At 44.8% G+C, this 15,989-nt stretch overlaps 1 protein-coding gene across 1 annotated transcript in view; it reads left to right on the top strand.

Moving 5' to 3' along the window:
• The window catches only part of LOC117808324 (nck-associated protein 5-like), a 120,751-nt gene that overhangs the window by 3,497 nt on the left and 101,265 nt on the right, over positions 1–15,989 (top strand). Inside the window, exon 3 of the mRNA XM_034678003.1 lies at positions 7,202–7,304. Coding sequence (XP_034533894.1) covers positions 7,202–7,304 — 103 coding nt within the window. The remainder of the gene's footprint in view (positions 1–7,201; positions 7,305–15,989) is intronic.

Below are 15,989 nucleotides of genomic sequence, written 5' to 3'. Positions count from 1 at the left end.
AACTTAAATGTTGTCCTGTTGTGTCTGCATGTGTCTTCTTTAACATTTCCTTATTGCTGCTTCCATATTGTCTTGCTCCATGTATTTTATGTCCATGGACACTTTCTCAAAGACTGTCATGTGATGTCCTTATGCAGCTTTTAGTCATTTTTAATCGTATGGTGCTATTTGTACTTTTCTTTTCAACCTTCTTATTTTACCCTATTCTATCTTGGTTTAATCTGGATCTTTTTAGGGAGCCTTTTTAGCATCAGGCAAGGGAGTACGGATGCAAACTAGCCTTTTGGCTAACTCTGGCATATTTGCAGAAGTGTTAATTAATATGCATGGTCCTTTTTAAATAATAAATAAATAAAAAACTATCATGTCTTAGAAAGGCTACTTCTATTTAATACAAGTGAACACAAATGATGATTAGAAAAGAATACTTTAGCGTGCTTTGTAGTGAGCTGAGACCTGAGAATGTGCAGCAGCTTCGTGGATTAGCTATGCAATAACCAACGAAGAAGAAAGCTACAAAAGGCACTGAATACGGCAGCATAAAATGTATCTTTAACATGCTAGGTAATATCTTTCAAGTCTAACTTAATAGTGCACATATTAAAGAACATGCATAAACAAAAGTAACTCAACTACTTCCTCTAGTTTGGCCAATTATCTTTGCAACAAGCTCTAAAGCCTGTTAGATTAGCATTAGTGCTTACATGCAAACAAGGCAACCCTTGTTTGCAAAATAAACCCACCTTTCAACAGGTGAGAACACGTAAACTGTTTACATTAAAGGAGGATGAATGACACACATCTTGTGTTTGCGTACTCTGTTCATGATAAAGTGTGGAAACTGAAGTCTGCAGAGTTTCTCCGTGAGAGACAGCAGACAGGAAAACGTTCAGACAGATAAACACACATAAACATGCTGTTGTTTCTCAAGCTGTCAGCTGCTGCCGATGATATGTGCGTGTTTGGGGGTTTCTCAGTGAGCTGCCCATCGCATGATGCTCACATACCATCTAAGAGGAGGGAGGAGGGGGGGCACGGTTGTGTATTTTGATAACAGTCGGAAAATTCCTCTGCCTCCTCTTGGCTTGCTGCATCACCTCGCGGCCTTTGGAGTGTGTTTTTCTTACTCTCTGTACCTGAAGCGCGATCATGAGAGAGGTCAGGACAGAGTCACGCTGTGGGGTGAAGCATGCTGGTCCCTCAACAGGAAGCACAGTTGATTTTTTTTTTTCCCAGGATGTATATTAAAGCATCCTACGCATCTGGTGGGATAAGCGCTGGGAATTGCAGGGACTCCCCTCATGAACAGGATGACGACATTGTATTCATTGTATTTCCTTTTTTCCACCCCCTCCCTCCGTTTAAAACCCCCTGTATTAAATTCCCAGCTTTGCCCTGCTGACTAAACAAGATTTAAAGCTGCTCAGACAAGTTCAGGCAGAATCTTTATCACTACAAGTGTCTGAAAAACTCATTTTCCTGTCAGTGAATCGTCCCTCTTTTATCTTGTGTGACATGATTGTAGTTCGGAAGTAATTTAGGTGTTTGCACATCAGAGAACCAGTCTTTTCAGTCCTTTCTGAGCGCTGCTCGGTTTGTTTGACAGCCTTTAGAGTAGAAGTAGGCTTAGTCAAATATTGATAATACACTCTTCAAAGAGGCAGACACAGCGCCATGCAAATTCTGTCACTTTGTCAGACGAAGAATCTGCACATGGGGACACTTTAGGAGACAGAACTGGAGCATGTAGCGATGAATATGAGCGCAGGTGATTAAAAATGCAGAACAAGGCGTCACATATTTATCTGCTTATTGCAAACACGCTGAGAATGATTTACAAATGCCTCATAGTCCTGCAGCATGTCTCAGTGTCCTGTGACTGCAGAGACATAACGGGGAGCTCCATTTGTTCTTGTACTGATTAAATATTCAGGATCAAACTTTGATCCTCCAGTTACTCTAAGTGTTTGGTACGCTGTTGCTGCAGGACGAACAACTGAGTCATTCAGTTCCCAGTTTCAGTCCCTAAAAATCTGCAAACTGGTATCAGCAAACTGTCATGCATTGACTGATATCAAGACTTTGCAACACCTCTTGTTTTTGCATAATCAGAGTTTAAATACTTCTGGTTTTGGACTTGTGGTTGAGCAACTGAATACTCTTCTGTGGTCCTTGGGAACCTATTTTTCACAGGCGATCCCAAAGAACTAATCGATTCTTTAAGCTAGAGGTGAAAATAATCTGTAGTTTAAGCTCCGTTCCTCCATATTCTCTACACTTTCTAAGACAGCTCTTTCTTTCTAAGACTTAAGTTGTATATTCAGCCATCTGTGAGCTGTCCTTCAGTTACATTACTCACCGGGGAATGCAGACAAAGCTTCTATTTTTACCTGTGGACAAAAGCACAGCTTTGCAGGTGATACAATTTCCAACTGAGCAGCTAACATCAGAGCACAGATCTACACTTGCCTCAGTAGCTGGGTTTTTAATGCCCGCAAGACACACATGCCTGTGCAGCATTTAAAGAGCGCTAAAGACGAGCACGTGTTCTGCCTCGTTTAGAGGAAATTATACGACTAGAACATAATCACAGTTACATAACAGGGTCGAGTGTTGATATGAAGTCTACCTTATTTGCAGCATCAACATCGATTTCAAAGAGCCGACCTATTAGCCTCTCGTTTCACACCCGTGTGATGCATACTTGAAAGTTAACTTGTTTTCAATACAAGCATGCTTCAGACACCGATACACTTTGGCAGCGTGTATGAGAAAACTCTGGAAAAATTCAGAAGACATAATGATCGGTTTGCTGACAGCATAAAAACAACAAAGCGGAGTGAAATATGGCTTATTGTTCGGGGCTCTCAGACACAGTAATTCCATGTTAGGCCTGTGCCAGGCTGGAGATGTCAGTGCCAAGTGAACAGGGACACGTGCAGAGGCAGGATGAGACAATCTGTCCAGCAGAGGGACTCAAAACATCCGATCAGCCTGGACCATCTGTGCAGCAGGGATACAGATGGACCCTCTCTCCCTCTCTCTCCCTCCCTGCACATTAAACCCCACATCAGACACTTGCATGCTTCAATTTTCTCCTCAATGAATGGAAAGTAATAGCAACCCCCCTCACACACACACACACCAAATGTCCCCTCCCACTTCCCCCGCAAAGTGTAGCAGGCGAATTAAACGTATAATCTTTCATTCATTCTCTCTGATTCAGAGGAGAGAGAAAAAAAGAGAGAGGACCCGGCTCTGTACCATGGGGGATGCCTCTGCGCTGACCCCGTTTCAGTCTTCCCCCCCTTTATTCAAGGCATGGAGACAAAATGAATTGGTTCCTGGGGCAGAGAGGGGTGCACCAATCAATGTCCAATCCCCCCTGAACATCCATTTCAGGCCCTGGCACTTCCTGGCATCGCTCTTTTTTGGGGGCGGCCGGGGTATTGATCACAGAATCCGAGTCCCAGTTTGGCCGAGAGGCTTTCTTTTTCTGAGATTGTTTTGAAAAGCTTTATAATAGATGTGAGCGCTAATTGAAAACTCATGCTAAATGCACGCCTGGAATCTCCTTCTCTTAAGTCTTTGGCACTCCTCCTTCATTCTTTTCCTCCAGATGGCCTCTTCAATATTTGCTTCGCTGTATGTGCTCATTGTAAAGCTTAATGTATAACCCATGACTGAATCAGTCTCCAATGAAATAAGCAAATGTAGGCCGTTCTTTTATTGTGAATTCCAGCGCAGCTCTTCCTGAATGAGAGGGTTTGTTTGGTGAGAAAAGGGAGCAAAGTTCAACCCACTTCATATCTGTGTTTGAACACACGGCGACAAAGATTTCCTACTTGTGGCGACGTTTTTTTTTACACAGTGCAATGAGAAAATGCGTGGGTGAATGCTTGACTGTATTAGGTACAAAGGGCGGTATTGTCACTTGTGGATGTGTGTGGTTTTCTGCAGCACTTTGAGGTCAGAAGCCAGAGCGTGGAGAGCAACAGGACCCTTTACAGTATGTTTAAGGAGAGAGAGAGAGAGCGGCGATAAAGTGGCAGAATGAGGCCGGAGATTGGACGAAGTGCACAGCTGCCTAATTCCTCCAAGCGTACAAAGAAACAGTATCAAATCCAAGCCATGACAATCCATATTCATGGACAATCTGGGCTTATTATCACCATTTATCCAGCAGGCCTGCAGTCTGTTTTCAGTGCAGCCCTCTCTCAATGGGTTTAAGTGTTATCATTAAGCTGTTATCCCCTCACATTATCCCTGTTATAGTTTGGAGCTGTCTGCGGCTCTGTGACCTCAGCTGGGTCCTCCCTTGTTCCTGGAGCAGATGTTAAAAAAAGAGAACCCCCGACCACCCCCATGTCCCACCTCAAACAACCTCCCATAACACACACACACACACACACACACACACTCACACCGCGCCTCCTCCCTTCACCCGGGCATCTAATTAGGCCTACAGCACAAAGACTCCCAGATGTCAGCGTCCTCCTGGCCTCCTTTGATTATATCCTTTCCACCCCACTAGCTGGCTCGCCGACTGGCTGGATGGCCGGCTGGGGGCCGTGTGGACCATAGGCGTCGACGCGTGTCACTCTGCGCAGGTCAACAACCAAACCGGTTTAACATATCCGTAATTGCTTTAGGTGTAAATCACAAGGAATCTAGAACGAGGGGAGGACAGTCCTGAACGGGTTTGTGGTTGCAGAGAGGCGTTAAGACCGTCATAAACGCAGACAAAGGAGCGTTTGATTGTGTGAAGAAAATGTTAAATATACATCTTTTAGAGGAACAGTGTACGGCAACACTTTGATGTTATGGTAACTCCTTATTCACCAAACCTGTACTTGTTAAACCAGAATGTTTCTGCATATTTAAAAAGCTCTTATCAGGACCAGCCGTCAAGTTCACAGTCCAGGAGTTTCTCTAATGGTGCTAACAGCTAGACGGTCAATTAAACTCCAACCTGACATTATAACAGATCTGTAAATATGATAAATACCCAAGAAATAGATGTTGCTCTGTGAGAAGTGCACTTTAAACAAACTAAGCATGCTAAATATGCACATGATGACACAGTAACCATGAAAGCACCTAAGAAGCAAACATTTGCAACATTACGTCAGTGCAGCCGCAGGGATTAGTGTCCTTCTCACTTGCAGGTTAGTGTTATCCAACTGTATTCAACTTGCATGACCTTTGACCTCTGGTTTTTGCACTGTTGACCCACTGCGAGCCTTCCTGACAGAGCTGACCTTTGAGAAGATGGAGAACCACAGAGTGTCGCTTCAGAACAGCTTTTCTCTAACTTGTGCTTTTTTGTATTTCACTCTTTAAAAAGGTTAAAGTCGGCTGACAGCAGAGTATTCAGCCTCTTTTGTCTTTTTAAATAGTTAAATAGAGGGATTGTGTCCCTTGTTTTGCTCTCTGAATGCCCCTGATACCTGGCTTTTAATGTGTTTGCTTAATCTTTCTCACATCCGAATCATCCCCGTCCTCCCCGCCTCACACTCTCTGCACCCTGAGGAGAATGGTGTCAGTGTTTTTCACGTCTGCTCCGGGCAATCAGACAGTGCTATAATCCATTTTAATCATTTACTCCCAATTTCCTATAACTCCACCTCTATCTCTGCTTCCAAGGGAAACAGCGGGCTTTACTTCCTCGGCTAATCTCCCAGCGGAAAGGGACCGAACTGAAATGTAATCTAAACAGAGTATTTGATCTGATGCGATACACTTGCACAATTAGCCATTACAAAGCCAGACTTAGAGACAAGCAGGAGTCTGATGTTTCTGTGTCATTAGAGACACATCCTCCTCGCTGATTAGGCAACTTCCCCGGACGCTAAATAACCCAAGGGGTGATCAGAAGTGGGGCAGAAGGAGACAGTGTCATGTTAGGAAACAGAGCATCACTTCTGGGTGAAAAGGTAGCGTCTGATCCTGAATTCAGTCTGATGTTTTGCGCCTTCATGTCGATGCGTTTGGACTTACCAGACTGACAGAGTATGGAATATGTCATGTTGATGTGTGGGGATGTTTGACAAGTGCAGTCAGGCTGGTGAAGGTTCAGACAGGGTGTAACTGAAATCGCCTGAAGGAGACGCAGAACAAAACAGAAGGGGGGCTTTTGGGGTGCTGCTTTGGGAAGTGAGGTTGCATAAGTAGGTTTGTGAGGCGGGCGGGAAAAACTGACCTGGAAAAGTGGGAAAAATTGGATTCAGGCTCTTGCAGATGTCCCGCCCCCTCTTGATTTTGATTGGTTGTTGAAGGACACGTGTCATTGATGAGCAGAACAGTGTTTCTTTGAGGTTAGGATGCTAAGAGATGAGAACGCTGTGACTGGACACAGGCCCTGTTTCCTGACATGCACCAAAATACAAAATTCAGCTGCTCATAGCCGTGCAGTTGCAGACTTAAATGCATCAGAGTATGTCTCACTAATGTAGAGCATCTCTCATGATCTCAAGAAGAAGACAGGCCTTTGAATTGATCCCCTCACTTTGATCAGGAGACTGAACCTGCTCTCATCGCCTGATTCAGTGGCTGTACTGTTACCCAGCTTCGCAGATGTTGCCTCTGTCTTTGTTACGTAAGACAATTAATCCAAGCGTACATGCACATGGCATCACAGGTCGCGTAGCACCAACAGGGTCTCTCACCCTGAGGGCGTCCATCAGCCGACCTTTGACCCTGTCCTCACCAATGAGGAAGTTGTGTGCTTACTCTGTGCACCACAACAGTGAGCGTAAAAGCCCCGGCTCTTTGTAAGGGAGTAGTATGCGTGAAGTGAAGTGTTTATCTTCTGCTGTGGCCTCAGTCAGGCCAGGTCGGACTGGTTCCCAGCGCTGTTTGGAGAGACCTAGAAAAACAAAAAGAGGCTGAAGCTGAAGGGGTGTTGGGGTTTGGTCGGAGGGCGGGAAGCCTGGGTGAGCTGTGTGATCCCAGAGTCCTGTCAGGCCGAAGGAGAAGTCCCCTTTTCCGCTGTGGTGCTGGTTTGAATTTCAGGAGAAGGGATAGAAAGTGAAAGAAAGGAAGGGACAAAGTAGAGACTGCTGCTGCCTTGGACTCAGACTTTGATCCTGTGTAAAAGGTGGCAGCCCTTTAACAGCCAAAGACGTAACCCACCGGATATATGCTACCCCCTTTGTTGACTTTCTCTTTCTCCACTCCTCCCACTTGTCCCTTCCTGCAGGGCTTCACAGGTGTGTGGATCGCTGCGGGGCAGAGAGAGCATGAGCAGACACCTGGAGAGGAGAGAGCAGTTAAAGAGATTATCCCTTGACAGCAGCGAGCCGGTAAGTCAGTCACTGACACACGTTAGATCTTTTAGATCGGTCACTTAGTCCAGACAACAGATCGGATGTCATACTTTGTTTTTATTAGACCTTGGACTTCATCTAAAGAAGCTAACATGTTTAAGAATCTTTAAATGTACTCAAATGTAAACATGTCAACATCAGGTTTCAGGAAATTTGCAGGACTCGTCTTCATGAAAGTGTTGATTCTCTTGCTACTTTCCAGACTCATCATATATCAAAACATGTGCCTTTTTGGGACCCTGTTGTCTTTGCAATGATTATTTTTGTCCTACTGCACTTCACAAGAAGCAACAGTTGCATTATTTAATGTCTAGTTAAGCAGGTAAAGCTGCTCATAACACTTTGCTGCAGCCCTGTGTTTTGTTAAATCCCTCCTGGGGTTGTAAAATGCAGGTGACTTGTTTAATTTTTGTTGATTAAGTTAGTTTTGAAACCTTTATCTTATTGCATTATAAGCTTGTTTTGGACTACATTTCTTAAGGAGCGTTTGTCAGTAAAGCCATTGTATTAATTTTGAGTTATGGACAAATATTTGCCGCCTTAAAGTCTGTAACTTGTGGGATTTGCTGCAGTATCTTCAGACTGTACTACCCATGAAGCATTTCTTGCTTGCAGAGTATTTTTCTGTTTCCATACAAGCCTCTATCGTAAATGAAGCCAACATGCTTTGAATGGAAAATGATTCACTCCATCTGTTTTGCTAGCACAGAAAAATCTACTTACATGATGTCAAGGAACAAAAAGGAGAATGTTTTGTTGTCGGCGTGTAGATGACTTACTTCTTAGTCCACACATCAGCAAAGAAAATGATTAAAGTAATGTTACACATGCCTTGAGAGTTAAATGACACCACACACACATCCCCGTGTGGAGCAGCGGGGAGAAAAGAAAAGCCTCCCGTGCCTCTTTGTGAAACTCACTCACTGTGGCCCCGCCGGTTGATTGACAGCCTTATCTGGTGATGCCGCGCGGCTCTTGCGAATCACAGGAGTGGAAACTTGTTTTGGCTCAGGGTTAACTGAAGGTGAATCTGCCAGCAAGTGCCTCTTTGGAATGTCAAGTGCAGCCATACAGCACGACGCTGTGTTGTGTCTGTGCCGCAGAAGAAGAAGAAGAAGAAGCTTATTTCCCCCTCAGTGCTTACAGTGCAGTCAGTGCACAGGAAATAACAAATTAAGAGTCTTAAAATAGCTTTTTAATGTAGGGAATGCTGGAGTCATCAGGGGCAGATGAAATGGCTAAATGGAGCAGTCATTCGGTGTGACTAACACAGAGGGTGTTTGTCTTCAAAGCTGACACTACATGCTGTAAAACTGATACACAGTTAGAAGCTGCGTTTCCTTCTTTATGGCGTAATTCGTTGATGACTGCGAGGCTCTTTAAAGAAGCCGAACCATGTCAGCATACTTTATTGACTTGACCTGGCTGACTTTATGGCGTTCTGCTGACCTATCTGAACCTGCTGCTGACAAAGGGAAACGGAAAAAGTGCTGCTTTGATGTACAGATCTGTTTTTCCCATATAGACCCCTGGACATCCTTTTATCCAGACATACTGTATGCATCTGGGCCACATTCCTCTTTGTACAACTTCATGTGAATAACCCTCAAAACTATAAACAGCTCTGAATCTTCCACCAAATATTCTCTTTCCATCCTGCAGAGCATGGCCAGGTCTCCTAAAAAGTGATGCTCTCATCCTCTCTTCTCGTTCCAGACTCTGATACCTGCGTTTGTCTTTTTTCTGAAGGTCTGGAACATAAATGAAAAGAGATCTAGACATGACACATGTTATATGGAAATGCTGGTTTGATATATCCCCTTCTCTTGCATCTGCAGTTTGCACCTTGTGGTTAAGCCCTCTGCAGATAACCCCAAAACAAGCTAAGCTAAGATCATAGCTCCTCAGTGTTACAAGATATTCTCACTCAATGTCAAAAGCTAGAAATCACAGACTTACTTGGTGTCCTGAAGACATTAAAAACTGATGAATTGAAATCATTTAGGAGACCAGATCTGCAGTCTGTCCATCATCTCCTCCTGAAACCTCCACATGAGAGAGAATCCAGAAGGAGGACTGGAGTGACACGCTTGAATCCTCTTGGCGAGACGAGACAGTGTCGTCTGCATAATTTATAATTCCTCTACACCGCCTCAGCTTTGTGAATGTGTAACTTCCCGACACAGTGGAAGGAAGGCGGGCTTGTTGGCGCTGCGGCTCTTGTGTTGTTTCTTATCTGACGACGGGTGTGCGATTCATGAAAGGCTCTCCTCGCTATCATTACTCTGTATTGCTTGATATGAGATTTATTGGGGCTTTAATTGCTTTAATTGGATACACGGCGACCTGATTTACTGTGAGAGTAGAAGTAGGTCATATTTGTGATATGGGCTTGTGATTCAACATGCTCACATTTGTCCACTCGACTATCCATGCATGCATATCCCCCCTGCGTTCTTCATGTTTTCCCTCTCTCTGCCTTCCTCTCCTCGTGCGCTCGTTTGATTCACATGCTCGCTCTTGTTACTCATTCTCTCTCCTCTTGCACCTTCACCTTTGTCCATCATTCTTCTTATTTATCTCTCCATCCTCCCTCTTTCCCCTCCTCCCCTGTAATGATTTATTCTCACTCGGGGCAGCAGGAGCATAAGGGTGCTGGATTTTCTTTAAATAGTTGGACATGAGGAAGCCTGCAGCATTTTTGGGGAAGGTCCAGCACAGATCTGGTGGCAGTGTGCAGATTTTTAGTCCGTGGCACGAGCAACCATGAAAAGTACAAGCTGCTTCTTTATTGGTGCAGCAAATTTGTTGCAAAAGTTGGAGGAAAGTTAATGACCTTGTTTGACTTGACTTCAATGGCTGTTATATCATCAAAATATGCACTTCTTACATCTTTGAAGTCAATTAAACTGACATACTCATCAGAGAAAGTGTGGATGTGAAGCTTATCATCATGCATACTTTACATTTCGTCGGCTGCTTATTGCCCTTTGCTGATTTCAGGCTGTGAAGTTTGTTCCCAATCAAAACCTGAGTTTTTATCTTCCCAGTGCTGATGAGAGGACCCGGTGTCTCAGGCCCTCGTGGCCCCTCTAGCCCTGGCACAGATAAACCCACCAAGCCCTGTAAACACTCCTTTTCCTGGGAGGATATGAGCCTCCGATACATTTATTTTTTCAGGCATCTGAGAAAACACAAGAGGTGGATTCTGTCGCTCCGTCAGACGAAAAGCATTAGCGCTCATGTTCGGGGTTTTTTCCTCGGTGTCACCTGCGAACTGTCCTCATCCTGTTGTCTCACATGACAAGCTCAGTTACAAACCTGTGTTTTGTCAATGTAAGTCTAGTCTTGAACATTTTAAAAAAACATTTAACACAAGCTGACAACTTCATCAGAGTTTCAAATCCTGTCGCTTTTGATTTTACCAGTTTCGTTCAGCAGGGAAGCAGCAGCTCAGCTCGCAGCCTCCAAAGCCCCCACACAGGGACTAGATGCTGAAATGTGAAACTGATCTATTTAGTGCTTTACTGATTTTAACTTTCTGGCCCTTTCCTTTCTGAAATAAGGAGACTGAACAGGACAGAAGCACTAGCACTAGCTCAGCTCTCAGCCCCTCTGAGTGCTGCAGAGATGTTATTCCTTTGTCTTATTAAAGGATGAAATGTGAGTCAACTCAAGGTCTTCTTCACAGCTGATTCAGATAATGACTTTAAGAAGCAGCCCCTGACTTTATTTGACACACTGGCATGTCTTCTGAGGATACACTACACATGACATAGTGTACGACTGAGACTAATGACCCGAGGTGATCTCCTGTTTTGACAGAGTGCCGCTCGCTCACTTTGTCACACTCTTCTCACTCTTTAAGCGTCACATTACACTCACTCAGGAAAGTAGTTGACCTTGTTTTGTTGCTTTCACACATCTCAGGCACTTCATGGCCTGTTAGGATGATGAACGAGAGAGAAAAACGTCCACTGGGGACAGATTTCCAGTTCACACTCGCGCAGAGACAAAATACCATATGTCAGCCGAACACCAGGTGAAATATTTATGTCTGCCCCTCTTTGGATGGATTACACGGCCTGGCTTCATACAAAGATCCTATCAATGGTCTGTGGGTAACTTGGTGAACATGGGGCTTGAATGTCAGTCAGGACCAGCGCCACACATATGCATAATGCATTGAGCCAGCATATGTTTCCTCAATGTATGCAGGCTAGCTTTAAGGGACTTTTCCTGGGTGTGCGTGCTGGAGAGCTGCTTTGAGCTCTAATCAGATATGTAATTAACTCCATATCTGTGTCCATTCATAAGTGTTTGATGTCCCAAAGTGTCCTCCATTAGATGCTGTGTTATCAGCGTTTATTGCTGCCTTCCCAGACGGTGAAACAGGAAAAAGGTTGGACTGGACTGTGTAATCTGGATCAGGTTATGCAGCTCAGGGATGGCCCAGACTAGCAGCAAATACAGCAGCACTCACGAGTAACTGGGGCACCATCTGCATTACATAACAGCAGTGTTGCTGGGTTGATTCTATGCCTCTATTTATTTTTATCGTTTGATGTTGCACGCGGATGAGACTCTCTTCGTCATGCAGGGACGCGCACGGTGAGCCCTATGGCCGTGGACGGTCTGTGAGCTGTTGCTAGCTGCTGCCAGCCAGCTTTAACTAGGTCATGGCAGGCGCTCTGTGAGGGGTCTTTGCTTTACTGTGGAGGCTTTCACATGGGCTTTGTTACACAATTCTATTGATGATATGGATTTTCAAGAGAGGAGCTGAAATAACCGAGGTTTGAGGAGGGTAAATCCACCGATTTATCGTCTGTGGTGCAAACGATTCTGAGTGTTTCTCTTGATGTTTGCTCATCTGTAGGTTTTGGATTCATCTTTATGAGATGGGTTTGTGTGCTGATGATAAACACAAGGTGGTTAGCTTAGGTGGCACAAGCAAGAGGAGTGTCAGAAGCTATTTTTGGATCCTCTGGTTGTTTCGGAGTAGATGCTCTGTTTACAAGATGAGGTGACTCACAATCGGAGCACTTCAAAGCTTGGATCAAAATAAACATATCTTGGCTGAATCATCCCCAAAAAGGAGGAATAACTCTGTCTTTTCTTTTTGATAAGAACTTGAAACTACAGGCCTCTCTGTGTGCAAATGTAGGGGTGAGAAGTGAACTACAACTCCCACAGTATCTCCACTGACAAGGACTTGAAACTCTTCCTATGTTCACACTTTTTTAAACTGACCTTTCTGTTGAATTGAGCGAGTTTGGTGCAACTAAACCGGCTGAACAGCACTTCCTGCTGGAATTTGCAATCGCGTGAAGCAGGTCTTCAATAGTTGCAACATTCAGGTTTGGTGTAAGCCACTTGGAATGGATTTAATGAGAGTCCTGTCACATTCTGGATGCTCATTGTTGTCAAAAAAAGGCCCCACCTTCTCAGCTTTGTCCTCATCTGTAAATGGTAATTGCTAATTGCCTCATTTGCATCCAACAAAAGAGCCTCATGTGTCTCTTCTCATACATGATGTCTAATGCATTTCCTCAAACTCTGGAGTAATACCCGTCAAATCCAAGGATGCCAAAACTCAGAGAGCAGGTCCTTGTTTTCGTCTTCCACTGCCAGCTTTTATAATGTGTGCAGCCGAGCAATCATGCTCAGAGATAATTGATAACAAAAGGCCAAATTGAAAACACTCTGCAGGGGAGGGTTAATAATCAAGTGCTCTGCATTACTGATTAAACTCTAGCCGTGGAGTTGTGAGTTGTATTGAACGAACAGCATGTGGCAGTGCTTTCCTGTTTGTCTCCACAGTATTTGGGTTTAGCTAAATCCCCCTGGCTTTTGTCAGAGCCTCCTCCTCCTTGTATAAAAGTCTTTTACGGGCTGATTTGCTGCCATGCTGTTATAACAGGCTGCAACTTGTTTCACTGGACCAAGTAAGACAATAAAGTTGTCCCAGGAACAAGCTCCAAACAGACAAATTAGTTTGGTTTATGCTAAATTTAAGCACAAATGAATGAGACGGTGGGCCAGCATGGAGTCCACTTGGCAAGGCTGGATTTCCTCCGTCTCCTTCTTCTTCTTCTTCTCCTCCAACAGATCATTACAGCTGCTTGTTACAGCGCAGAGTGGAGACATAAAACCAAGCAGGAGAGCAGGCCCTGAAGCTGGATGGGAAAGAAACGCTCAGTCTAATCTGATTGGCTCCCACATAGTCCGGGAGACAAATGAAGAGGTTTGATATTATTACTGAGCAGCTCAAACTAATTGAGTGTAATTATACAGTAGAAATCCACTGACAATGCAGCCTCAGTGTGGGCCCCGTTCTCACGCCATGTGTGGATCAGGACGCCGGGTTAAAGGGACGAGAGCCTGCTCGGTTCTTGAGGAGCTGGTGTGGTTACGAGGCCGAGGCTGATTGCACGGTTTGGATCTCATCCCTGCTTTCTCTCAGAGCACTCTCACACTTCGTCTTGTCAATGAAGTTTCTCAGCAGGGGTGTACCAGCCTCCCTCCGGGGGCCTCTGTCAGCCCCCTCACGGTGCAGGTGACATACCAATCATACCTGGGCTCACCGCGTGGGTAGCCACGGGGGCTGCAGGGTGTGGGAACCCGGCAAACTCTGGGTCGCTTGCTGACTTTCGTGAAGCTTTTTTAACTCGTCTCACGGGAACCGTCTCCTCCATCATGAGCCCCACGAGGAGCGATTACAGCGCTCCCTAGACTCGGGTCTTAAACGCAACAGCTCCCCTCATATCCAGCCACACACTGTGGATAAGGCGAAGCAGCCTCCATCCGCTTGTTAAATTGGTTTAATAATTGTCGGGGCTGTTTTGATATGAGCCACTCGTCTATTTTTCCAACCTCAAGTAATGAGTTTTGGCAGTCCCTTGTTAATACCTAGCTTGTGTTTTTATAAGGCGGGTTATATAATATTTTATGGATCTCTGCGTCACATGCAGGGGGGGGTTAAACGCTTATTGCGCTTTTTAGCATGCAAGACTTGCCACTCATGCGCACACACGTTAGAGAATGATGCATTTGCATGGATTTGGGACGAGTTGTAGAGATTCATTTCAGGTGAGTAAAGCGAGAGAATCCCACATTTAGCTGTGGGTGATAATGAGCCAAGCATTCCAACTGACCTGCTTATTGTCAGCTTAGCATGTGAACCATCTCCTCTGCCTGCCAATGACATACTGATGTGCGCTAATGTGCGCTGAAATCTCTGACCCGTGTCACAAGTTGCGTGCACGTTTCATGCCTCAGTTATGATCCTTGGGAAGGCATTAATTCACAAAGGTTGATGTTGAATTGTTATTTGCTTGCAAAATATTTTAAACAGCCATTAAAAAAAAAGAGAAGGCTTTTGGGTCTTATCCAAAGTGACTGAGCAGGCTTTTATTTTGAAGCAGAGAACAGTCAGCCATGTGCCAGATCTTCTAATTGGACGTGCATTCTCCCTCGTCCAATGAGACCGTCCATTGTGCTTTTTGAGTTGAGGGGCCAATTGCACTCGCTCTTCTTCCAATCGAACGGTGCACATCAAAGTTTGCACCGGCAGCCTGCATGTGCAGTTCGAGTCACATGCACCATCCTCACTGTGCACCAAACTCCATTCACCCTGCGGTTTTCCCTCGAAAGGAGCCCAGCGCCCGGGAACACAGAGGCCCCTTTGAGAGACCCAAAAGTCTGCAGGGACAAGAAAGGAGAAGACAGTCCTCTCTTTATCTGCCAGCGTTATCTCTCAGCAGCATCAAACACTGTGAGCCGCTCGCTCAATGGGAGGTTGATCAAGATAACAGAGCTGCACAGTTGAGGAGTGCATTTGGTTTTTTTTAGCTCGATTAGAAGAGATTAGTGGTAAAAACATCGACTCTTTTTATACCTCCATGGGATAAGGCTGTCTGATGCTTTTAAACTGATCAAACAAGTCCACAAAGTGTGATCAGATGTTCACTTTCACCCTGGAGAGGTCCTGCATTGATGCATGATTACTTTTCCACTTTCTCTTCACAAAGAGACTTTGTAGATACTTGGGAAGGATTTTCTTTAAAATTAGTAGTTTCTTCAGATCAAGTGACCTGAACACATGCTCAAAGAGAAGGATTATCAATAGAGGAAGAGGAATACAGCAAGGACGACAGAGAGGAGTTGTTTATGTTGGTTTTGCCTCTTATTGAAGGACGGCTTCAGAGAGACGGGACATGTGGAGAGTAGAGAGCGAGGGGATGACATGCAACAGGAGTCTAACCACTGCTACGATGAGGACTAGAGCTTCAGTCTAAGGGGCATCCATCCTAACCATCAAGCCGTTACGTGGAGGTCAGACTACACCTTATAATCACAGTTATAGCCTAAACCAGCAGGCGGTTTTATCCCATGTAGTGTGGCATAGTGGAAGGTACACAAGGCCACATTTGGGACGCCTCATGACCTCCTTAGTCAACAGCAGCCAACATAAGAAATTTACAAAACAGTCCATGCATTATAGTATTGAATCTTGATGCTTTGGGTTTTAATGTGGTAAAGAAATTAACCGCCCAACAAAAACTAGGAAATGACCGAATCCTGCGGCACCATCGGTTCTTATTAAAGCACGTTAGCTCCCGTCCAATCACAGGAAGACGTTTGACTTTAACAACACCGCAA

This window comes from Notolabrus celidotus, chromosome 24 (genome assembly GCF_009762535.1).
Source record: "Notolabrus celidotus isolate fNotCel1 chromosome 24, fNotCel1.pri, whole genome shotgun sequence".
Classification (NCBI taxonomy): domain Eukaryota; kingdom Metazoa; phylum Chordata; class Actinopteri; order Labriformes; family Labridae; genus Notolabrus; species Notolabrus celidotus.
The sequence above is the reverse complement of the archived record's forward strand: the minus strand, read 5'-3'. Positions and strand labels throughout refer to the sequence as shown.